The sequence below is a fragment of the Boleophthalmus pectinirostris genome, unplaced genomic scaffold, assembly GCF_026225935.1.
Source record: "Boleophthalmus pectinirostris isolate CB_2022bp ecotype Guang Dong unplaced genomic scaffold, ASM2622593v1 HiC_scaffold_4, whole genome shotgun sequence".
Lineage (NCBI taxonomy): Eukaryota > Metazoa > Chordata > Actinopteri > Gobiiformes > Gobiidae > Boleophthalmus > Boleophthalmus pectinirostris.
In genome coordinates, this window is record NW_026571353.1 from 21416790 (window position 1) to 21443115 (window position 26326).

The window sequence follows — 26326 nt, forward strand, 5'->3', positions numbered from 1 at the left end:
TGCATGCTGTTATTTTTGTACAAAAGCTGCAATCAAATTGTGCTTTCAGAACAAAAATGTGCTCTTACTATCCATGCTGAATCTAAATAATCTTACAATAAAAGGTTTTCTCTATCTCAGACTTTTCTTTGCAAATTTCCAATCAAATGTAACATATAGCAACTATGCAGAGATTTGTTCAGAACATAAAACCTGAGATAATATTTCATTGTTGTGAGATTCAGCAGTTTTCAGAATTAAACAAATGTTGTGTTACCTGCATAATTATATACAGTAGTGTGGTGTATGCCTATGTTTTTCAATACAAAAATGCTAACCATCAAATGCTTGCTTCACCTCAGACAGAAAATTAACGATATGTGCTCCTTGAAGTAAATCTCCAGGACATGACACAACAGGTTTAAGGTCTGTAATTGTCAGAGCAGCCCAAATTAAACAAACAGTATCTAAATCAACTGACTCCTGAGTCATCCTTGTGTGCACAGACACACACAGCTGCAAGCCTCTTAACCCAAGACCATAAGTCCCTCTGGCCCAGTGATCAAATGTATCAGTGTCATTTTGTTTGGACAGGAAACTCACAAGACACAAAATATATCAGTATTAAATTACTGTTGCAGGTATCAAGAATTGAAGCATATGAAGGAAAGCAGAAATCCTCCCAGAAATGTACGTATGATTAAGCATAATGTCATAACTCATAATAGAAACTGCTTTTGTTGACCCTGGCTGTTTTCCAGCAGCAGAACCTGCGAAGAAATGAGCAATACACACAAGATGGTAAGGAGAAATAATTCTACTAAAAATTACCCATTCACCAATACAATATATATTTTTTATAATTTCCCTCAATTGATTTAGATTCAAATGGAGAGATGCCACAGATAAACGAGGAGCTAGATAATGAAAAAGGATCCAAAGGAAGACGATGCAAAACCAAACTATGTGTGCTTCTTTGAGCCACACAAATGAGAATTAAAATCAACGAGGCCTCGCAGACTGGACTAGACTATCAGTATTGTTATGGCTGTGATGAGCCATCTACATGGTGACAAAATTTAAGCCAGATGCCGTCCCTGTCATAACCAGCCACGTCACTTTGACTACGTTGGGCAAAGAGGCCAAAGTGTCTTGCCCTGAGATACAACAACAGTATGTGCTTATTATGAATCTGTGACCGTTTCCCATTTTATCAATACTGCATCGCAGTAAATAATGTACACACTTAAGATAGCTAAGAATTAATTAGTATTAGAATAAGGGAGGAGTTATTTCCCATTAAACATGCATAGGTTCTTCTGTGCAAATATTTATGAAGTTATGGACAAGTGTTTGATTTTTAAACATTTATTACTAAATATATTTACTGGGCCAGTGCTTAGAAAACACTTAAATATATCTTAAATTTCTTTCAGCATCACAATACCAGCGTCATTGTAAACATTACTTCACACAGTCCATTTGCTGCCAAGGGTCACAGTTGTGTTGTGTTCAAGGACGTACAGTGCATTTGAGTTTCTTTGTCCATACTGATGTTTTTATGCATTATCCAAAGGAGTTTGACAGGGATCAGTCACTGTTACTGCTGTCATCTCCTACCACCATGTTGCTGTATTTCTTCTGCTGCTGCTCCCTGAATGTCTCTTTCACTTTTACCCTCTTCAGAGCCCCATCCCTGAAAAAAATGTGCCAAGTCAAAAATGTCAAATATTGGATGTGAAATGTATCTTGTTTGTACATATTATGCTGCAATACAGACTGCTCAACACGATATTGTTGACAGAAGTTGTTTAATATTTTGTCCATATTTTTTGGGAATAATATAGGAACTTGTAGCATTCATTTAACACAGCATTATGTCTTATGCAAGATGTAAATAAATGTGTTTTGTTTGCGCATATGTTGTATAGTATCAATGGTGGAAGGTAACAAAGTGCAAAATTAAAAGTACAATACTTAAATAAATAATACATTTTAGATATCTGTACTGTACTTATGTAAATTTTGCAGTGGATGCTTTTTCCTTTTACTTTATTACATTTGAGAATGTGTATTTTCTACTAATTTTAGATCCGGAATGAAAAGTAAAAAGCAATCCAAATACACAAAAATGGCTAGAAAAAAATTCTTTATCAAAATCACTACATTTCATCCTTTATTTTTTATTTTTTTTAATCGCTTCAAAATACTTTATATATACTATATATATTATACTCTTTAAGCACATTTACAAACAGGTATTTTAATATTAGTATTTAAAATTTTTACTTAAACTGTCACATGCACATCTACGTTACTTGAGTTACTTGAGCCCCTGTACTTTTACCTAAGTAACAAAATTGAGTACTTCATTCACCATTATACAATATACATGCTGTTAGTATGAAAAAGATACTTCCTTTTCTCATATTTTGTGACTTGTAGCACTCAGATAATTCTCATAATATAATATAAACACTATATAATATAATATGGCACTATTTAATTGAGAAATATAATTGTTTTTACCACTGTAGATCCACCAGTCCTCCTTGACAAGCAATGGCTGACTTAACTCGATTGGCAAACTGGACTGCATCCTCACCCTCCTGTCATTGTAATACAGTGGGGGTTTAGTTTAGCATGAGTTTAGTTTATCTGTGTGTACATATATGTTGACAGAGGCACAAACCTGCTGGTGCATGGCTGGCAAGTACCACACATTGCAGACCAGAGCCCAACTGGTCATCATTCTGAGCAGGTAACTGACCATGCTGTACTTGGAACTGTTCCAAAAAGCATCTCCAAACTTTGGATCGTACTGAGGAAAAAAATACATTTAAAATAGATGAGACATTAGGTTTATACCTTTATTCTGTATATATTGGAATGTATTATATTGGAATTGTTTTATTTAGATCTAATGCATTTTATTTTATTTTTGATACATTAAAGGCACACTCTAACTTTTCTCATGGAGGGTTGGCCACCTGCTTGTCCATTACATGTTACTGCATTGGATTTTTTCACAATTGGCAATAGGTTAATATAGCATTTATACAATTGCATTTGCTCTGACCAGTTACATGACCTGGTTTTGTCACCTGCTTATTTCCATGGAGACAGATCTTTTAATGTCACGTTGCCATGCAATAACATCTCCATGCAGACAAGGAACTGGCTGACCTTCCACCATAAATGTTAGTGATTTTTGTTCACTGATAAGGGCTTATAAATCATATTCTGATTCCAACTTTGGCAAAGTCAATACCTTAATGGCCACTGGATAAATAGTAGCTCCAATTTCAAAGCTTCCTTTTTTAAACATCATAACAGATGTGTTGTTGACACAGGTTCCTGTAAAGTTCAATAAATATGATGACTAGACCTTAACACTGATCATGTAGAAAGTACAGCCAAATATGAAAATCTTACCTTCAGGAAAAATCAATATGGGAAGTTTGGTCTTGTCACTCACATGATTCTGTAACCTGGACGGCAAACAAATGAAGAAAGTTTAGAGACAGAATACAAGAAGTCCAGTGTAGAATTTACAGTACTTTAATTTAATTCCTCATTTATCCAGCAGTGATCTATGATAACCAATATCTACCTAACTTTACAGTTATCATGAATTAAAGTTATAAATAGATAAGCACATTGTAAAAAAAATATTCTCTTCTCTGCACTACACACTTAAAGGAACCAACTATAAGATATAAATCACTTAAAATTTTTTAAACAGAAATTTATATTGTATTAATATATATATATATATATATATATATATATATATATATATATATTTATTATATAGTGTTACTACTAGACTGAGGACCACTATGCTTGTTTCACACTGACCTTTTAGTCACTAGATGGCGATCTTTCATTTCTGCTCTCTCAAACCACACATGAGGACATGACCTCACCATGGCTCGCTGGACTATTCCCATGAGCCCTCCATGAACTTGACCAACCTTAAAATCAATTTACATTGAAGTACAACAGATTTAAAGGGCTCATATTGCTCTATTTTCCGATCTATGTTAGAGCATTTTGAGCTTTGGAGACGTAGACAGACTAATAATGAGTGTTGAATAATGAGAATGTGTGAATGAAACAAAACACTCCATGTTTCTGGGGAAATAACATCTTAACATGGCTTTAAGCTCAGAATAATCAATTTTGTGTAATATAAGACCTTTAAGTCTAAAAACTAAGATCCACTTACCATAGCATAACACCCATCATTGCACAAAATCACTATGTCAATTGGAGTGGTGTGATTAGCAACACATATTCCACCTTTCTTTGGTTTATTTTCTCTGTAGAAGCATTTCAAAATGTCAAAACCAATGTCCTAAATTTACAAAAAATTTGTGATAGCCATGAACTGAAAGAAAATACCTGTTGTGATAGCGAATAGTGGCTGAAAGTCCTCGTGCACATATTCTGTAGCACATAACATGAACCCATTCACTGAGCCAGGACTTGATGCTGAAAAACAAAATTTTAAAAAAAATCTGTAATGTTTTATTCATTTTCAGAAAAGCAAGGTCAATCTCTGGATAATAATTCTTATGTACGTTCTACCTGCTGTTTGGGAGAAATCCAACTGCAGAGGTCCCAATTACTAACCAGGTAAGGCCAATGCATGCCAATGTAATCCTGAGGAAAGGGTTAATTTATTACTATAACACATCGACAAGAATCTGTACAGTATATTGGTACCTTAATGGAGCAAGGATGCAATATCTAACAAAGATGCCCAGGCCATACACCAGTGTTAGTTTCAGGCTTATATACTGGAAATCATTATTAGTACGAGTCAGAAGGTTCCAGGACATTAGCTCCTCTGAAGAAAAACGCTGTGTCACCTGAAAATGAAAAGATAAAATATTTAAAGGTCCACTGTATAACTTTTCTGGTGGACGGTCTGCCACCTGCTTTTGAAGGGGTTATTTCTTTGGCTGGAATGTTCCATAGAATGACATTAAATGTATCTACATTTATCCAATGATAGGTGTTTTAATTGAGTGAGTGGGGTTCACCTCTCAACAGATCTTGGCCTCCCCTGCTTGACTCCATGGAGATGGACAAGTTCAATGCCATACTGTGGAAGATTATGAGAAAAACAATAATATCCATGGAGACAAGCAGGTGGCAGACATCCCACCCGAAAAGTGGCATAATGCACCTTTAAAGAGGAAAAAAAATATATGTACAGTGATTTGATGTTTTGTTTACATGTACCTCATCATCAACAATGCTTTCGATTCCTTTACGTGAGAAGTAAAAACAGTCGCTTAGTGTAAAATCACCACCAACTGGAGGTTTTGGTCGACTTCGCCTTAGCTCCTCCAATTCTTTCTCCATAGAGCCATCTTCTCTTTGAATTAAACCTATAAATCAAAGATAATTAGACAAATGCAATCGCCTGATGTAACCGTTATCTGAATGACCATCTCAAAGATAAGGGACAATATTTCTCTTGGAAAGTAAAAAGTTATAGTAAATCATGCCAAATCAAAGTTGATCTAGAAATGCTGTTTTTAGATGTATTGAATGTAACGTTAGTTATACGTAAAGTTAGGTTAAAAATTCACAATAGATCGTTACATTTCAAATAAAGGTAAGAGTTATGCAATGCCCTGCCTGTTCTTTCAGAAGGCGTAAAAGTCAAGCCAAGATTGCTATGACATTACCTGATAACACAAGGGACAATGTCCAACTAGTTTACGGACAATTATGCAGTGTTTTATTCAAATCATATGAAAATTGCTCTCTGCTGTCACAAAACAACAGTAAACATCAGGAGTTGTCATTGTATATTTTCATTGTGGCAATGTAGTTGAGTAATGTTTTGTTTCTAACAGTTGCTTGTTGTGAAATGCACCATGAGTAAGTGCTAAATGTACAATACAAAGCTTAATTTTGTCTCCCCCCCAAGACAAAGTAAACCCTGGGGAATATTAAGCAAAGAAGGGTCAGGTTACATGGCCAAGCTATTATTTTTAGCCGTTTGCATGTGCACATTCTGTAGTCAGGCAAACCAATACATTTTAATAAACTTTTATCTTGCCAACACTTCTAATAAAGACAGTCGTGGAATGCGGTTCTCCATTTACAACTACAGCTGCAAATATGCGTTTTCATAAATCACATTGTTTTGTACTTTACTCACCATTAGAAGCACTGGTTTTAAGAGTCTGTTCATCTGCTTTTGCCTTTTGTAGTTTTAGCGTAGCCCACTGCAAAAAAAAAATAATTTTGCAAATGTGTTTTGTTTTTATATGACGCTACATAGAGAATTATGAAAGTACCTCTAATGTTTTGACCAGTAAAGTCATGTATGTTTCAGATATTCCCAGTGAAAACCCAAACATAGCTGGGACCATGATGAAGCTGACGATGAGGAACAGCCATATCTTCATCCCCCACAACACTGCAGCCCACAGATCCTCCATCTCCACCCGGCTCTGAGCTGTACCTGGGCAGCCTCTTGTCCGACCTAGAAACGTCCTGCAGAAATATAAATACTTTTATACAAAATACAAGAAAGACAAGTTTAGACAAGTGACACCACCGCGGCTCCGCGTAAACAGATAGGGCGCAGGATCATATGTGCAGTCGTAACAACTGTACACCTGTACACCCACAATGACAAAGCGTGGCGCTTGAACTGATCATTGCATGTATTAACTTAACTGTCTATTTTAAACATTTGATATTACTTATTTCTCTTACCTTTTTCACCTCTGCCCATACTCACTCAGGAAACCCCAGTGTGACTCCTAAGGCGCTCAAAACACGCCCAGTTGTTTCAGAGCAAAGTTCATGAAGAAAGACAAACAGCGCCCCCTCGAGATTTGAGAGGGAGGTGCGGCATGGAAACGCATCCAGTCCAGCCCACTGTGACCGACCAATCTGTTGACCTAACTTTTCAAAAGTACGTGATGTGGCATCAAGAAACACATAAATAATACATTTTAAAGGTCATCAATCATACAGCACTAAATGAGATACAATTCCTAAGTATGTTTTATTTTGTTTTTTGATGGGATCTTGTGACACAAAAGACTAAACCTGCGGTATATGGGATTGTATTTAACCCAGATTTTGCTGTTACATAACATACAAAAGGTTCATAAATGGATTTTACATTGGTTGGATAAATTGCAGTGCATGTTACAGCAGGTCCAGTCACGCTCCAGGTACCATAATAATTAATGGGCTGTAGTCGTGGCAACTTTCTCTTTCAGACCAATTAGCGCTTCTTCGGCAGCAGCGCAGTATCACACTTACCCTCATTCTTTCTTAAAAATGAACTAGACTTGACTGGCCAGAGCTCACTCCGCCTCTCACTCGCAGCCGGAGACCGCGTCTCTGCACGGTCAGTCTCGCACGCTTGCTCTGGGCATGTTTCCCTTCGTATGGGGAGAGGGCTGACAGTCTTCATGTCATGACAGTGCTGCAGAGGATCGGAGTGGTTGCCCTAAACGCCACTGGACCTCCAATGCTAAGGACACTTTCCCGCTGTTTTGAATTTGGTTGCACCAAATATGCGATGTCCGCAGGAGTGCGCGCTTCTTCTGCTGCTCAACTTTGTTTTCATTTTGGCAGCTGGCCACGTAGAGCACTTTGACTCCAGCATATTTCAAACTCTCTTTGCAGAACAAGGTCAGTGGATGCACCATTTTCCATTTCAGTTTATTTCAGGCCTAGTTTAGCAGATCTTCACACGACTGACATTAGATTTAGAAAAAAAAATGTGTAGGGCTCGAAGGAGACGTGATATTAATGGTGAATGCTGAGATGATGCTAAGTAACAATTCATAATAGGCTACATTTTTATGTTTTAAAACTGAAGTTTGTTTTTACACCATTAAAATGCAGCAAATGCTTTTTAATTGTACAGGTCAGAGTGGTTCAACCATTGTTCACCCATTCAAAATCAGTGCAGATGGAGCATTCCTCTCCCACTCCCTCTCTCATCACTTCAGCAGCCAACGAGTTGGGCGTGACCTTCGAACCCACCTTGTAGGGGACCAAGTCTACTACAAGGTTGACTACAAGGGTGACACCTTAGTGTTTAACCTGAGTGCAAACACTAAGTTAGTGTCACATGACTACACTGTGGAGAGGAGGAACGGAGTGACCAACAGGACAGAGCATCGTTCAAACAAACTCAACAACTGTCACCATGTGGGCACTGTGACCACCTCCAAGACCATGGGAACATCTGCCATCAGCACCTGTGATGGTCTGGTGAGACACCTTTATTCATTTACTTCACTAATCGCCCCTTATACAGTCAGGCTTAGTTCAAACAAGAACAAAAGGCTTAAGACAGGGGAAGCTGATGTGGAGCTGTCATAGACCCCCCCCCCCTTTCTCTCTCTCTCTCTCTCTCCCCCCCTCCCTTCCTCCCTCCCTCTCTCCCTCTCTTACTGTATCTGACAGTGGTCTGTCTGTTAGTTTGCCTTTCAAAGACTTCCTGAAACTGTTTGCAGAGTGGTCCCTACATACCTTCTGACGAAGCTGTTTCTTGGCCAATGTGAGCCTTAGTCTTTCTTTTGAGATTTACGTACATTCCCTCTGGAACAACATTACAGCTCAAACATGTTATTATGGTCAATGTCTAAGAAAATCATAAAACAAACAAGAAGAACTTCTGTTGGGTTTGAATGGTTTCCCCTGTTTCCACTATCTGATCTGTGTATTTTATAAAACACCATTATTTTTTGCTTAGTGAATATCCATCCATTACATGTCTTTTATGGTAATTTACGGTGAATGCAAAGAGAAGATCTTGGACCATTTTGACTTACAATTATTTTATTTTTGTATTATATATCTTCAATCTGGTATAAAGAATAAATTACCTTGTCATAGATTAGCAGAACATTCAATCTATACATGCGTTTCAAATAGACAAAAACTTGTTTCAGTTTAGTTCAGTGAGGTTGTATAAGGTCAGAGCATGTCTAATCATCTAAAAATAACAAATCAGATAAGAGAAAGGGAATGGGAAAGTGCTAAAGCAATTACAACACTTACGTATATGGAGGTAACAAATACAAAATTAATTATTGTACATTTTAGATTTGATACAGATAGATTGGATACTATAGGGAATTTGCTTCTTGTCAAATACATACTAAAACCTAACCACCAGTTGTAGCAGTAAAACATTTCAGGAAAAACCTTGGTAATCCCTCGGGCACCAAACAAGAAGGAGCAAGTCTGGACCTATTATATTGGTATTTTCCTCACTTAAATGCATGTTTCTTCTCACTATATAGATGAAAAATGATAATGTCTTCCACCTCTGTAGAGACAGACCTTTAGGGTAACCTTTTCATGTGAAGCTAAATCAGATAGGGGACGTAATGGAGCCTATAATGATACAAAAGCAGTTGTTTAGGCTGCAAGCTTATTTGAATAGTTTTGCTTAATCATCAAGTCATGAACAGTCCTCCCTAGTTGAGTTTCCCACTAGTCTTTGCTAAGGCCACAGGCAGGAGCTTCCAGACCCAATTGGCTTGCACTACCAAACCCACAGAAGCAGGAAGTATGAGTAAAACAGTTCCACATGGCCGTTGTATTGAGAGCATAGGCTTGTGTTATGGTAACCTCCCCGGGCTCTGGCACCTCACACCCAAACACTTCCTCTGGGTTACACAAATGCTTCATGGAAAAGAAGGGGGAGAGGGAGGGGATGGGGCCAGGTGCAATTCATATTAAGAGAACTAGAGATCTCCATTAGCAAGACGAAGTATGCATATTACAATATGAGTGTCAAAGTATTGTCTGGGATCCAAAATATACACTTCTTCTGCATAAAAATGCATAAATCATCAAACCTGTCTGCATAAATTAGCATAATAATTAATGTATGTATTTGATTAAACAATTAATCTTTTTAATAGCATGTATGACCTAGGTTACAACTGTTAATTATTCTTTCAAAAGCAGATTGAACTGTACCTTGAACTGCAACCCATTAAATAAACAAGAAAAAATAAATTAGATCTATATACTGATGAACTACTACAATATTTTTAGCATCAAATTACCCAGTGAGCATTTGTGTTTAACATTGCAGAGATTTTGTATATTGCAATTAAAGGATTACCACTAACACTATAACCACAATGTTTGAGCAAAGTCCTACCAAAACCTAGGAGCTGGTGTGCTGCAATATGTTCAGTATGTCTAAAAGGGCCTCTTTTGTAAGATTCCTCCTTGCTTCATCTGCTCTTCACCACCTGCTTTTCTCTGCTGAGAATATCACTGCATGCAGAAAAAGTCAGATAACGTGGCTCCCAGATAGTAAAATATATAAATAAAACAGTAGTTATTGTTTTGCAGGACTGGTCATGTTAAAGTAAACAGACAAAAAGCAGTACATATTTTTAAGAGTGTAATTCTGTTCTGAATCCCAGCTTTTGCAGCGATGTGCACATATCAGCCTGCATGCCTTAAGGATGAGTCTGCGCCTGGGACCAAGGCCATTTCTGTCAGTTTTTCATCTCTATTCTCAGTCTTTTGACTATTGTAAAGTTTCTCTATTACTAATTCTATTCAAGAGAAGTTTATTTCTGTGATCCAGTCAGTTTAACATATAACACTTAACGCTTATAGGCCTAGATAAATTATGTAGGGATCAGCGTGGAAAGTAAGGGAACCATTTTCTTCTTAACTCTTGGGATGATGCAATTTGAGCTATTATTTCACAGTGATCCAGATGCATGCATAATTGTGGATAAAGATTTGAGTCTTCTAGGACATAGACTAAAGCTGTTCAAATGACCTAGAAAGCTGAGCATGACTTCAATAAACAGCAGGAGCTGTTAGCACTGCATGGTTCCATTCTTTAACATCTGCCTTTAGACTATTGCTCAATCTTTATGTTTTCTCTTGTATGTTTACACTAGCTGCACATAAATACTACACTTTTAAACACCTTTAAATCATTGTGATGCAATATACTTTGTACTAACACAGCATGCTTTCTGTTTAGCCCTGGAAGAATAATGTCTGGCCCATTCATTCTGTAGAATAGTTTTAGTGTAGGAGGGAGGGGTGGTCCTGGAGCAGTCTTGGCATGTTTGGACTCAGTTTGACTCAAACCCACCTACACACAGGGGCTAATAAAGGGACCCGTGGCACACACGTTGTTTGTAGAGAAAAGTCAAAAGTCGTTTTTGCAGGATTGTCTTGTGTAGGTGTAGCTGTATCTTTGTAAACACTGGCCAGAATGTAGGCCACTGTCTATGTGTGTGTTCAGCAGCAGACCTCAGTGATCAGTGAATAGCCTGCACCAGTGAGAACATGCAGGAATACTTGCGCAGTTTGTCTTTCTGCAGCCGACAGAGAATGTGCCCCAGGGAAAAGTGGGTGCAATGTTCCACATTTACATTTTGATCAGTTAGAGAAATGATCAAGTTATTCATATGACCTTTACAAAAATAATAAAATCAAAATGGCATGGCAAGACAAGTTGGTGAATTATGGATTCATGGCCATACAACAGACAACATACAACATGCCCAGCTGCAAGTCTAAATAAGTTTCAACAGTAGCAAACTACTGGATTATATTACATGAATTTCAGTTTTTATTATCATCACAAACTGCATATAGAGGAAAGTTAGTTAGCAGTTCCTCCCTCATTCTCTCTAATAGCTCTTTGGGACTTATTATTATTTATTATAATTCCATTGGCCAATGGCCACAGACATGACCACAGATGTTATTAGTCTACAGAAGAATAAAATGACAATTACACATTTGTATTTTCAGAGAGGCTTCTTTTCCCTTCCAGAGGGCTACTACTTCATTGAGCCTGTACAGGAACCCTTTGGCCATTCTACTGGAGGTCCAGAGCCTCACGTGATCTACCCAAAAACTACTGCCACCTCCAACAGAAAAAAACGAAGTGATGCTGGAGATTCACACAGCCCCTGTGGGGTTCAAGGTTGGTTCTGATACAGGTTACAGTGTTGTGAATGCTTTAAGCGTTATTTTGAAAAGCCAATATGCAAATATGTTTTAGACAGTCCCGAGGATTGTGCACAAGTGGAGAGGGAGAGGGAGGAATGGGACCGAGAGCAGCAGAAACAGCCAGTACAGTCTCGGCAGCAGCGCTCCGTCAGCAGAGAGCGCTGGGTGGAGACTATGGTGGTGGCTGACTCCAAACTTATTGAGTATCATGGAAGTGATAATGTCGAGTCATACATATTCACTATCATGAATATGGTAAGCATTTATGTGATGCTGTCTTTAGCCACAAAAATATTTCAGTAATTAAACGTGCAATGTTGACAGGTGGCTGGCATTTTTCATGATGCCAGTATTGGCAATGCTATCCATGTCATCTTGGTTCGACTTATTCTTCTTCAAGGAGAAGAGGTAAATGTGGTACAAATGTGGTTGACCAGTTTGAACCTTTTCCATTGCTTTTATTTATTTTCTAATTTACACAAAAGTAATTATGTCTAAAATTAAAAGGGTTGGTTATTAATATATGGCAAGAAGTGTTCTGTTTTACATTACTTTTATTATATATTGTTCACATTTCCACCAGAAAGGGTTGAAGATTGTTCACAATGCAGACACCACTTTGGCCAGTTTCTGTGCCTGGCAGAAAAATATAAATCCACAAAGTGATACACACCCAGCTCATCATGACCTCGCTGTGTTGGTTACTCGGTAAGTGACAAGATTCACAGATTAAGATATAGTGATTTTTTTTTTTTAAATAGTGGATATTTATGTATTTTTTAGAAAAGACATCTGTGCTGGAATGAATCAGCCCTGTGAGACTCTGGGCCTGTCTCATCTGTCCGGAATGTGTCAACCTCATCGAAGCTGCAACATCAATGAGGATTCAGGGCTGCCTGTCGCCTTCACCATTGCTCATGAGATGGGCCATAGGCATGTGGACTTTTCAGGAAATTGTACATTAAAGTGCCAAAATAACATCATTTTCTGAGCTATATTGTTGTTTTCTCATCAAAAACGTAAATGGAGTTGTATTTTGTTTTATTTACGCATGTTTAACACAAATCCTACATATTTATTTTCTCTCAGAAAGAAACTACTCTGTTCCACCGTATGATATCATGCAGTCATACAAGAAGTGTGACACTGTGTTTTAAACTCCATACACCTTCACTAGAATTGTCTGGATTATTTTCAGACCTGGAATTGCCAATATCTACTGAACTAAAGGTAAACAGTAGCTGTTATCTTGAAAATTACTGCTAAGTGACATCACAAAATGGACCAGAGCATTTTGAGCTTTGGAGATGGAGACAGACTAATAATAAAGGACTTCTAAACCTTGTATGTATGAATGAAACAAAACACAACTCCAGATATGTTTTTAAGGAGGTAATAACATTATAACTTGGCTTAAAGCTCACAAGAGTCAATTTCACATAATATAGGACCTTTAATATATAGTTGCGGCTGATGTAATGTGACCTAAGCTTGTTTGTGTTTGAATGCAGTTTTGGGATCCATCACGATGGCCAAGGGAATGACTGTGAGGTGGATGGGAGGCACCCGTTCATCATGTCCAGACAGTTAATGTACGACAGTTCGCCCCTCACTTGGTCGTCCTGCTCCAAAGAGTACATCACCCGCTTTCTGGAGTAAGTATTTTATGTAACTGCAGTCAGCCTATGATCGCTCAATTTGTATTAGTAAATGTAATGACTCACTAAAGAGACCATGCCAGTTGTCTGTGTGCAAAGAATGCCTGGCAGAGAAACTAGTCCACACCATATTCCAACCACATGTTCCTCTTTTGGCTGTAACTATGGCTACACTGGTTCCAAGATGTACTAAATCTACTTTATTATGAGTCAGAAAGCAGGTGTGGCTATTAATACAACAAGAAAGTAAAATTGCATGTTAAAAAGTCCTTATGTCACTTTTTTTTGTAGTCGAGGTTGGGGATTCTGTCTGGATGACCGTCCATCAAAGAAAGAGCTAACCACTCCACTGGCAAACTTGGGTGTGCGGTACACCACACAGCATCAGTGTCAGCTTCAGTATGGGCCCAATGCTACCTTCTGCTCTGAAGTGGATGTTAGTCGTACATGTAAGCTTTTTTGAACAGTTTTAAACATTGATTTTAAAGTTATTTTTGCATTCTTCTTTTAGAATGTCTGTCAGATCCTTTGGTGCTCTGTGAATGGCTCCTGTCGCTCCAAACTTGATTCACCCATAGATGGAACACGTTGTGGGCCAGGAAAGGTAACCCACTATTTAAGAACAAATATTTATATTATATATCAAAGGGGTGCAAACCTACTGATTTAAGGATTTACCACTCATCATTTACTCACTCAGTTTGTTTGAGTAATCTTGTATTGTCCTGCATTAAAGGATTGAGTACTCAGAAAATGTATGCTTTCACCTAACCCCTTATCAGCAGCAGAAGAGAGGAGGACCACTCTGTAATTACTTGCAATTGTTAGAGTCCTAGTCAAAATCGTAGTGCTGTAGTAATTTTCCAGTAATAAAAAGTAAATGAAAATATGCAGTTTTATAGTTTTGAACTGGAATTATAATCAACATCACTGTTTATTATTAAAAAAGGAAAATAACATGATAACCAATGTATGAACTGTTTTCAGATATTTAGTTTAAACCCTGCATAAATTACCTTTACTGTGTTTTCCCCTGTGCTATTCAGTGGTGTATCTCTGGAGAGTGTGTGATCGTGGGGAAGCTGCCTGAGACGGTGAATGGAGCCTGGGGCCCATGGAGCTCCTGGTCCTTCTGCTCCAGGACCTGTGGCACCGGGGTCCAGTCTGCAGACAGAGAGTGCAACAGCCCCAAGTGAGACACCACTCACGTCAGATGCGTCCTATATTACACAAAATGGACACGTGAGATTTTAGCCATGTTGTAACATTATCACCTCATCAAAAACATCTCTGGAGTTGTGCTTCATTCACACATGTTTGAGCAATCCTTTATTAGTCAGTTTCAAATGTATTTAGCTTTTTAAAGAAATATTGTTTTAATTGTTACCAAAAATAGTTTGTATCTGTTGTTTTTAAATGTTTTATATTATTTGTGCAGGCCTGAATTTGGGGGTAAATACTGCACAGGGGAGAGAAGGCGCTATCGAACCTGCAACACAAAACCCTGCCTGAATGAACAACCATCATTTAGAGAAATGCAGTGCAGTGAGTTCAACACGGTTCCCTACCACAATGAGCTTTATCAATGGATACCAGTCACCAACCATGGTAACTACATAATATTACTTAACAAATATGTGAAGTGATGTGATTACACTAAGAGATCCAAAAGGGGGCAGCATTTCTCCTGGAAATGGAAGGCATCTCCATATACAACAATTACACCTCTCTGGCCTGTAATTGCCGTTTTTGCTGGGGTCAACACACATTTCTATGTTTTGTGTTTTACTCCTTGTAATTTATGGTTTGTATGTAATTACTTTACCTGAATCTGACAATCTTTGAGAAAACACAGCTGGCAGATTCCTTCTGTGCAGGACCACACACATAAACTGACTAAAATTGCTCTCTCAAAACATACTGTTGCAATTACTTCTAAATATTTTACTTTTTATCAAAAAATATGGCTATATAAAATGCAAAGTAGGCTAGATTTTATGTGAGTTTATATACCATATGAAATATTGACTGTACTCATTATTTGTCTCTTTACAGTAAGTTGTTTCCAAAAATCACATTATCTATAATTATTTCTATTATCTGTTTTCTTGACTATCCTTAGTAAATCCTTGTGAGCTGCACTGTCGACCTGTGAACGAGTACTTTTCAGAGAAGATGCTGGACACTGTGACTGATGGGACGCCCTGCTTCATGAACAACAAGTCTCGAAACATCTGTGTGAATGGAGTGTGCAAGGTAGTGTGGCTGGGTAAGAGAATAAAAGGCTGGGGTAACCATGTGATTCTTGCACTGTAAAAACGTGAGTGATATTTGATATACAATTTAGAAAGGCCAGTTTTTTTTCTGAAATCAACTACCAATCAGCTACAGCCACTGTCTGTGTGTATGTTATCTACAGTGGCTCGCTCTTTTCTGCGTCACTCTAAGAAAAGCTAAAACTAAAACACAACTTGGTAGTTTTTTTTTACTTCTTTACCAAATAATTCCATATATCTTCTAAAATGCAGAAAGAAAATAAAAACAAAACTGAACAAAGTTGAATGCAGTTTATGTTTACTTTTAATGCCTTTTTAATGCAACTTCTTTAGCTGTCTTCTTGTGTGGTAATCTTTTAGAAATCAACCTACTTTCTTATTCTTAACATTTGGTATAACAGGCTTAACCAGTGCAGTATCCCTAAGTAGATCCTTTAGTTTACCTTAGTACCTTGTGTGTCCAGGAGGTGGGCTGTGACTTTGGCATTGATTCGAATGCTGTGGAGGATCGCTGTGGAGTGTGTTTAGGAGATGGCTCCAGCTGTGAGACAGTCTACAATCGCTTTGATGAAGGAGAAGGCTTTGGTGAGTTAAAAGGTGTAACTTTTCTGGCGGAGGGTCCGTCAAATGATTTTCTCTGTGGAGATGTTATTGCTTTGTCTGGAATGTTTCACAGTGTGGAATTAAACCTATCTTCTATCTTCTTGCAGACCAAACCAGACTAAGTTACAGGTTAGATCTGTGGAGAGGCAACCCCACCCACAGTCAGAATACCTACTTTTTATGGTATTTTGAGCTATACCACCTGTAATTGAATAAATGTAAGGTAGAGCTGTTTAATGTCATACTGTGGAACATTCCAGGCAAACCAATGACATATCCATAGAAACAAGCAGGTGATGGACCCCCTACCAAAAAGCTACATATTGCACCTTTAAAGACATTTGAAAAGCATTGCCTGCAGTATATGGTGAAATGTCATGATGTTACTGTCATGTGCTTTAGTGAATTATGATGTCTGTCAGATTGATGGAGCACATCTCGAGGCACAAAGTCATTTCAGGACAGGATCTCCACTTCACGCCCTTCTTTGTATTTTACTGTTGTCAAGGCAACATGACTGTACAGCTGTTATACAACTTGGTGGTAACAGTTTGTGTGTGTGTGTTTTTTTTGTTTATTTTGTTTTTGTTTTTTCAGCTAATGTTGCAACTACAAAACTTTTAAATTATTCTGGTGCTTTCCCATGCTCAGCTTTTGAAATAATCAACAGATGCATGTCAAAGAAAATCTCAGTATTTTTAGCAAGCCACTGATCAAAACAGTATTTTGGAAACATGTTTATTTAGGTTGATTAAAGTTTGCATTTATTGACTTTGAAGATTTGAAAGATAAATTTGAGTATATATTTGTTTATTGAAAATCTGGCAATGGTCATCATACATTATTCACTGACCCTGATTAGCATAGTGATCTTATATCCTTATATCAGATGCCCTTTCTGACACAATAATCTCCATTTATCCGAGGTTGGGGCCAGTACAAAACTCACAGTAGCTTGTGCCCCCTTGTGGTTAGATGTAGACATTGTGCTTTAAAAGAAACAGGTGCAAACAACATGAATGTGCAACTAAAGAAAGCCACATGTTTATTTGGACCCCAGAAATCAAAGTTGACATTTTAGTACATTCAGCCATTCCATTGTACACAAAACCATAAAATTTCCGTTTTTTAATAGTTTGACCCAGATGAATAAGACTTCAAAAGGGTCTGACCTAGAAGTTTGTAACGCACACAGCTCCTCTAAAAAAATCATTAAACTTCAGAAACACATTTGTAGCTGTTTGCACCCCCCTCCCATTCGTTTACAGTAAAAAAGAGAAACAGACCACTGCCCCCCCACACAGAGCACAACACATGCCAGCCGCCCACTGCCTGAGCCCACTCTATTAAAGATCAGAGAGCATGTGGTTGCCTGGCAGCAGCCCCGGTGGCCCGTGAGTGACTAGTTCTGTCTGCGCAGGATACATAGACGTGGGCGTGATACCTGAGGGGGCACGGGACATCCTGGTGACCGAAGTGGAGGAGGCAGGTAACTTCTTGGCATTGAAGAGCCATGACTCAGAGAAGTACTTCCTCAATGGAAACTACATCATCCAGTGGAACGGAGAGTACGAGGCAGGCGGGACCACGTTCTACTATGAGCGAATGGCGAACATGGAGAACCTCACAGCACCAGGTCCCACGAATGAGCCAGTCATCTTACAGGTACTTAGAGGTGTAAAGGAGATTAGTCTATTTCACATGTTGTAAACTTTGGTTAAATGGACAAAAGTTGTGTTAAAAGTACACTGTGAAACTTTTTGGACGGAGGATCAGGCACCTACTTGTCTTCCTGGAGATATTATGTCTTTGGCTGGAATGTTCCACAGTATGATATTGTACTGACATATATTCATGGAGACAAACATATATTGCTAAGTTAAAGGTTAAATCTGTGGAGAGGCAAGCATGAGTGCCTGTCTTTCACAGCACTGTTGAGCTACAAAAACAACTGTAATTGAATAAATGCAGGTCAGTTTAATGCCATACTGTGCAACATTCCAGGCAAAGCAATAACATCTCCATACAGACGAGCAGGCAGTGGACACTCCGCCAGAAAAGTTACATAATGCATCATTAATGTGTTGATTACACTGGTGCTATTATTTCATATCACTAAATGATAATGTCTAAATTGATTTAATTGAATGTAAAGGTGACCAACTCTTTCATAAAGAGTATTTATTTGTTGTTTTTACACTTTTTTGCAGCTCCTATACCAAGAAAACAATCCAGGTATAAAGTACGAGTACACCATCAAAAAGGCTAGAAAGACTGGAAATGAGATCACAGATGTTATTTACACATGGAGGCATGGGGCTTGGACACACTGCAGCGCCACATGTGGGCTAGGTTTGTATTTACTTAAATTTTCTTTTAAGCTCTAGATCGAACATCAAAAACTTACAATACTGCTCAGTTGTTCCAATCGTCTATAGAAATGTATTAGTAAAACCCCAATAAACTGCTGGGTCTACTGAAATGTGATGACACAATCCTGACCTCTATATTGTGGGTGCATTGCTCATTCCTTAAGGCATTTTTCCTTTAGGCATTTTGCAGTGACAGCCCCTCATTTTTCAGGTGAGCAGCATCAGCCTGTGCGCTGTGTTGAGGTGGATGTGGGGGTAGTGGACGACTCATTGTGTGACCCAGAAACACAACCACAAGACCGATACAGAAAATGCAAGAATATGGAGTGTCCCGCCAGGTCTACAACTAGTTGAATTTGCTGTCAGGATTTTATACTATGGTAAAAACAATTATATTTCAATTTTTCTTTTACAGATGGTGGGTTGGGGGCTGGCAGCACTGCACTGCCACCTGTGGGTCAGAGGGGGTTCGCTCACGGACAGTGTTGTGTGTCCGCACAGTCTCTGGGGAAGAGACTGTGCTACACCCTATCGAGTGCAAACATCTGCTCAAACCCAAACGTATGATCCCCTGCAACAGGGACACCCCATGTGGACAAGAGTGGACCATTGGAGAGTGGGAAGAGGCAAGGCAACTTTTGTTAAAACCATAGACTGTACAAAGAAGTGCACTAAGGTGTGACGTGACCCATAGCATTCGGCTCCGATCGAATGAAGCTCACGATATTGGGTTTGCTATGTCCATTTATATATACAGTCTCTATTAGCAACATTATATTGGAATAATATATATGCCCTGCTTTCTTTATTGTGGAGGTATAATACTGCTTTACAATATATAGTTCATTCATTAAGACCATTTTCTGTTGCTTCCTTTTTAAAGTGCCCAGTTACATGTGGTGGAGGAGTCCGCTCTCGCAGCGTTACCTGTGCTCTTGCCCCAAAGAAGAGCTGTGACATGTCCTCCAAACCTCGCTCACGCTCTCTGTGTGGACTGCAGAGCTGTCCTAGCACAGGTCTACGGAGACGCCCTGGACCTCCTCCTAAATACCGCCGGCTTTACCCCCCAAAGCGCCAACCCACCAAACCTTCAGACTTAACTTCTACTTGGTTTCCCACGGCAACCACATCCACAGCTGCTCCAACTGTTTACAGTCCAACCACCAGACAGTCTCCTCTCTTTAATCCCACCACCTCAACTGTGAACACATCAGTCTTTAACATTACAGACATACTTGATCATGCGTTTGATGTTGTGCGGACAGAAAAAGAAAGGTACCACATTCCTACTAAAGGCAATTATCCTAAAAGAAGCAAAAATACAAAAAATCCAGAAAATTCCAGAAATAAGATGCAAGAGGAAGAAGAGGAGGGCAGTACTCCCAATGTATTGATGTACACGCCTGGTTATGACTACATTGTTGAAGACAGAACCGAAGAGGAGATAATTGACTTGGATATTAAAACAACAACTGAAGCCAAACCAATGATTACAATAGACACGGCTACACTTACTACACAGACCACTACAGTGACCACCAGGAGACCTCAGCCTAAGTCCACTCTTCGCAATAACAAATACAGCAAAAGATTCTCCATTACAACCCCAAAGAGTGTAACATCTTTGAGTTCTGACTTCTCCACAACACAAGCCCAACTCACAACAACCACACAACCCATAACCACAACAACATGGTTCCAGCCAACAGTAAAGATCATAAAACCTAAGAAGTCAGCAGTCACACCAAAAGACAATACAGGGACTGCCATATCAAAAAAGAAGGAAAAGGGAAATCGCTCCAAGAAACAGAACATCTCCACCAACAACCAGAGCAACCTAATGGCCAGAGAAACTGTGGTTAAGGACTTCACCTGGATTGTTGGAAACTGGAGTGAGGTGAGTTGACATAAATACATCCCATTTATTTATGTTTTTATTTATTATTTGATATTTTTTAGAGCACATGTGAATTTTTGATGGCTCATGTATAAAGTTATGGGTTTAGTTCATATTACTCCATTTTCCAAAAGCAAAATTGACTCATGTGATCTTTAAGCCATGTTATAATGCTCTTACCTCATCAAAAACATGCCTAGAGTTGTGTTTGGTTTCATTCGCACATACAAACCCTGCATATTTAAGATGAGTTCTTGTCTCAAACTGAAAACACACACTTCATGACATCACAAGGTGGAACAGAGCATTTTGAACATTGGAGATGGAGACAGAATAATAATGCGTGAATGAATAAAACAAAAAACAATTCCAGGTATGTTTTTGATGAGGTAAGAGCATTATAACATGGCTTAAAGATCATGTCAGTTTTGCTTTAATGAAGTAGGATTGGGATATATTTTCTTCATATTGATTGATTACAATGATTTATATAATGATTTGTGCGATTTGATTTTTTTTGTTTCCCTATAACATTTGTTTCTGTATTAATCTAATAAATGAGACTTAGTTTATTTAACACACACACGCACACACACACACAAAATCTAAATTAGTTGAAAAGAAAAGCCCTCTTCTTTAAACTACATGCTTTTTACTGCTATAGTATTTTTGGCTGTAGACCTCTCAATTAAAAAGCCCAGTCATTTATCATTGACAATTTGAAACTATTGAGTCTTAGTTCGATCAATTGCTTAACCCCGTAATAAAAAGGCTACTTAATTACGCATCTTGGTTGGCCAATAACCATGAATTTGAATTTGACTGTTTAACGGTTAAGATGATGGCATATTGGACCTAAAATAGCTGCCTAGCAATTGTATTATGAAGTTTTAATAATATGTTATAGTAAGTAAATAAATAACAAAATAAGTATATCTTTTCCACATTCTTCTATGAGTCTGTTTTAACTGTTGTGCTGTCCAGTGTTCGACCACATGTGGGATTGGTGCAATGTGGAGAACAGTGGTTTGCAGCTCCCAGAATGAGGAGGACTGTTCACACACAGAAAGACCTGAGCCTGCACGTACCTGTCACCTGCAGCCCTGTGCCACCTGGCAAAGTGGCAGCTGGAGCAAGGTGAGTAACTCTTGTTACTCAATCCCATAATGAACCTCATTACTAGTTAATTTGACTTCTGGTAATTTTATTTCTGATTAAAGCCATCGTTCTTTTGTTTTCTCCTGTTTAACACAGTGTCCAGATGAGTGTGCTGTTGTGGCACGCAGACACCGGGATGTCCAGTGTGTGGATTCTCAGACTAGAAGACCCCTGAGACCCTTCCACTGCCAGGCTTTGTCTACTAAACCAGTCAGCACTCTGACCTGTCCCCGCAAACTCTGCCTGTCCTGGACCACATCCCTATGGGCCCCTGTAAGTGCTAGGCTTTATGGGGTTTACTGCAGTATTCATGGTGCTGTTTCCTCCAAGCATCAAATAAATTATGGCTCATAATAATATGATATTGCATAATACATTATTATGGGTAGGTAATGTGTATGTTTTTGTTAGTAGTCTTTTTCATTAATTTGCCACTATTCAAGATGGGGTCAGCTTCAGTTCGTGGATTATATCTGCCACCAGAGCTCAGTTAGCAGGATTAAAGTTAATGTGATTTGTTTGTTTTCTGTTAGTGTTCAGGAAGCTGTGGTGATGGTGTTCGTGAGCGACTTGTTTATTGCCCAGAGGCAAACCGCTGCAGAGACTCTATAAGACCAAACAGCACAGAGCCATGCACACTGAAACCCTGTGTTCACTGGACAGCCAAAGACTGGAATCAGGTTAGACTGACTTTAATAGTAAGAAGAAGAATAGGTTTAAGTGATCATAGCTAAAAGTACCCCTGTCTATTCATTTCTAGTGCTCAGCGAGTTGTGGTGAAGGTCAGCAGCATCGTGAAATCACATGTACAAGTGTAGAGGATGAGACAGTAATGACCAGTGACCTTTGTGAAAAGATGCCCAAACCAAATACACTCAGGAAATGTAATGAACACGACTGTAAAGACAGTACTGGTATGTAAATAAGAGTAGTTACATTTTAACTTGTTTGTCCTCAAAGTTTGAAATTAAATACTTTTTTACAGGCTCATTTTGCAAGAAGAACACCATGTCATCTCGCTTTTGTGACAAATTGAAGCTGCTGGGTCGCTGCTCTCTGAGGTCAATCCAAAAACAGTGCTGTGTGACCTGTGGGCCCTAATCACACCGAACAGGCTGTGCTGTTATCGCATTGTACTGTTTTATACAGACTCATCCACACCCAACTATGACTGCATTTGTATTAAAATACTGACGTGAATGATACTGATATTTATAGAAGTCTGTTTTGTACAGGTGCAATAAGATAACTAAGTAAGAACTTATATAAGACAAGTTTTATGGTGCTCTTTTTTTCTACCAAAGTGCTGAACAGAATGTACTGTAAATAATGATGTTTAATAATATTTTGTAGAATGTTTTATATGTTTTGTAAAATTATGGTGTTTAAAACTTTTTTACACCATCATTCATTTTGTAATCAAGATCAAATATAAATTTAAAGTTTGCAGAAATTAATAGAAAAACACTTTCTTGCATCAGATTGCTTTGGTTCCTGTCTATGTGTATTTACTGCTTATGAGCAGTCAGAACCTGCACAGCCCAAACCCAGGTGCTCCTCACTGACCAAAGAGTAAGAGGTGTTGCAGGTCATCCCTCTCAGGTCACTTCTGTGTAAATGAGTTTTTCTACTTTTTATACTTGGTAAGTCCTGCATGTGTCTATCAATAAATGTGACAGTGAAAGATATGGGTAGTGTTTTTGTAAATCAGGTGCTCAGACTAAGTGCAGCTCTGTTTCATGGATCAGGTTGAGCTGGCCCAGATTTCTGAGTGAGTTGTGCCAGAAAACCTGACACGGACGCAGCAACCGCCCCACTCTGCTGCTGTCATTCAAGAACTGCTCTGAGGGTTAGTCAGCACTAATATATTACATAAAGAAGAGATCAGAGGAACAGGAATAGCATAATAAAGATTTTATTTTTGTTATATGTTAAAGGGCCCATATTACACTGTTTTCTAATCTGTTATAATGTTTCCTCATCAAAAACAAACCTGGAGACGTGAACAGACTAATAATTACTGATGATTAATCAAACGTGTGACTGAAACACAACTTAACTTACTTAAAGCTCACAAAAGTCAAATTTGCACAACATATGACCTTTAATTAATTCAACAAACCACTTAAAAGAGGTTTGGCCCAGGCTACTTTAGTTTGTCACCAAGTTAACTTGCCTTATTAGGACAGTTGCCATAGCAATTAGCAGTATAAAACAAAACAGTTATATTTGAATGGTGAAAAGTGCTATGAATGGGGCCTATAAACAGAAAGCTGAAACCCATGAATAACACATTTGGCAAGTTTTCAGGCTTTGTTACATATTCACTAACTACCACTCTAATTTTGCACTTAAACTGTTTACCCATAAAGCATGATTATTCAGTTGTATTATTAATTAAATGATAGTAAAAAACATGTGCAGTCAGGGAGCTGTTTTTGTTTGTAAGGGTTATTAGCCACACACAAGTGCAACAATGTCTGTGTGCACAACAGTGTCTTGACAACTCCCAACAGCTGGATTTGAGTTCAGTTCAAACAGCTTTAGTGGATTTTCTTAAAAAAAGGAGCCCAAATAGCCATAAAATTACCTCTGAAGCTTGAGAAACGCACTGCGATCGTGGTTTGCGTCCAAGACTCAAATGCTTACTTCATTGTTTCTGCTTTTTACACGTTCTCTCAGCACAATGCCAAAACCAAAATAAGTCTAACCTCAAAGATCTATGAGTCAAAACTAAACATTTAACACCACAGAAAGTGCTGTTGGGCAAGTGGAAATGACACCATTATTTGATTAGGCAACTCTTCAATCTTAGAATGAGAACACAGTAAAATTAAAATCAAATGAAATCCTGATTCAGATATTTCATTGTGGCATGGTGAAAAAAAAATAGTACAAAGAATGAACTTTTATAGCATAAATTTTTTCGGTTTTAGTGTAAAAGTTACAGCTTTATTTACATTTAAGCATGTTAGTCCCATTTAGGGAAGTCCTTTGGCAAACCACAAATATGCTTCATGGTTAACACAATTCAAGTGGAACATTTGGCAAAGAGTAAATATAGTTCATGATAATGATGTTTTGTTTCTGCATTAGTGTGTGAAAGTTCGTATTTTTCATTGTCACAATATTATAAATAATGGTTTGTGTTCCAGACATTTGTTTTGATTGTTTCCACAATGGTCTTACTTTGCATGGAAATAAGACTTTCTATGCTCATTCATTATAGATGAACATACTTGCACATGTACAGTTTGACTTGGTCACCTTATATTCCCTCGGGGCAGACTGGAGCAGTTGAACCAGCGTGTGACCTGTAAGTGAATTCTTCTGGGCTCCTGAAACTGACACTAGTAAAGGGAGAATGATGCAAGTGCTTGTTCTGGACAGGAAGATAACATGACAAACATCTATTGATCATCGTAAAGCAGGAAACTGCTACCTCATCTTGTAGGTTACCAGACACCTCTGTCACAACAGCCAGGAACACATTAAATATTTACATTTGATGACCAGGAGAAAAAGCCTCCTGTGTGATCAAGCTAAAACATGATGCAACACTTTCATGGGAGATGCAGGGTCTATCAGTTTGTAAGACAAGAAACTAGAAATATATTATCACATGTGATTTGTGAATCAGACACAAGCCCAAACTCTCAAACAGTTGTGCATTTCTTTGCTCACATTTGGTCCATCCCAAGAGGTGGCCCTCATCTGGACCCCATCACACCGTAGGGCCTGGGGGGATGAGACTGGCATCCTTGTACCAGACCTAGTGCTGTTATTAAAGCCCTCGCCCTCCTCTGACCAGGCCCGGCACAAACAGCATGCCGCAGGGAACTCACACACACATGGTTCCCATAGGACACTGTGCTTGTTTGTGAGTGGTGCGTTTGATTTCACTCAGACCACATATGGACTTGAGTCAAATTAAGTTGACGAGAATTGCTTTTCTTCGCAGAACATCTGCCTAATGATAGTGTACATAAAGGGAGAGTCCACATTCTCACAAATGGGCAAAATCAGAGACACATGACACAAAAGTATCACTCCATGAATATGAGAAATAACAGCTCTGGACCCACCTGCTGCCAGAGGTCATACAACATATGCATAGTAAAGTAACAATATGTGGTCTCAAAACTAGCCTTTTTGCTTTGTAATTGTGTTTTGTATCATTTGTATTTTATGTAAATAAGTATTCCCTGACTTATAAAAATGCTATCCACAAATGCTTGCAAACCATTTAACAATATCTAGCCCAGTCAGTGAATATTAGATATACATGTATAAAGCATTATAGAGTATAGATCCTGTTAAAAAAAAATAGATACTACAACAATAAACCAAATATTCTAAAACAGGATATTTCTA

The 26326-nt window shown here is 38.4% G+C and overlaps 2 protein-coding genes across 2 annotated transcripts; one reads left to right on the forward strand and one right to left on the reverse strand.

Annotated features, from left to right (window-relative positions):
• Positions 1-1331: 1331 nt before the first annotated feature.
• On the reverse strand, positions 1332-6823 carry agpat9l (1-acylglycerol-3-phosphate O-acyltransferase 9, like). The gene is made up of 14 exons (XM_020927957.2): positions 6727-6823; positions 6303-6501; positions 6164-6230; positions 5233-5381; positions 4711-4856; positions 4573-4647; positions 4387-4476; positions 4211-4304; positions 3841-3956; positions 3415-3470; positions 3251-3336; positions 2672-2800; positions 2509-2588; positions 1332-1675 (listed from the first exon to the last, which is right to left on the reverse strand). The coding sequence occupies exons 2-14, from the start codon at positions 6444-6446 to the stop codon at positions 1570-1572; spliced, it is 1338 nt and encodes a 445-aa protein (XP_020783616.1). The 5' UTR covers positions 6447-6501; positions 6727-6823; the 3' UTR covers positions 1332-1569.
• A 686-nt stretch (positions 6824-7509) lies between these two features.
• adamts12 (ADAM metallopeptidase with thrombospondin type 1 motif, 12) lies at positions 7510-23135 on the forward strand. Its single transcript, XM_020917973.2, has 24 exons — positions 7510-7663; positions 7905-8247; positions 11788-11962; positions 12041-12243; positions 12313-12396; positions 12572-12696; positions 12772-12921; positions 13500-13643; positions 13938-14082; positions 14158-14250; positions 14693-14838; positions 15085-15254; positions 15769-15902; positions 16387-16507; positions 17946-18190; positions 18736-18877; positions 19109-19235; positions 19313-19523; positions 19781-20794; positions 21779-21931; positions 22049-22225; positions 22486-22632; positions 22713-22866; positions 22938-23135. Exons 1-24 carry the CDS (start codon positions 7542-7544, stop codon positions 23051-23053), a joined length of 4641 nt encoding a protein of 1546 aa, XP_020773632.1. The 5' UTR covers positions 7510-7541; the 3' UTR covers positions 23054-23135.
• The last annotated feature ends 3191 nt before the right edge of the window (positions 23136-26326 follow it).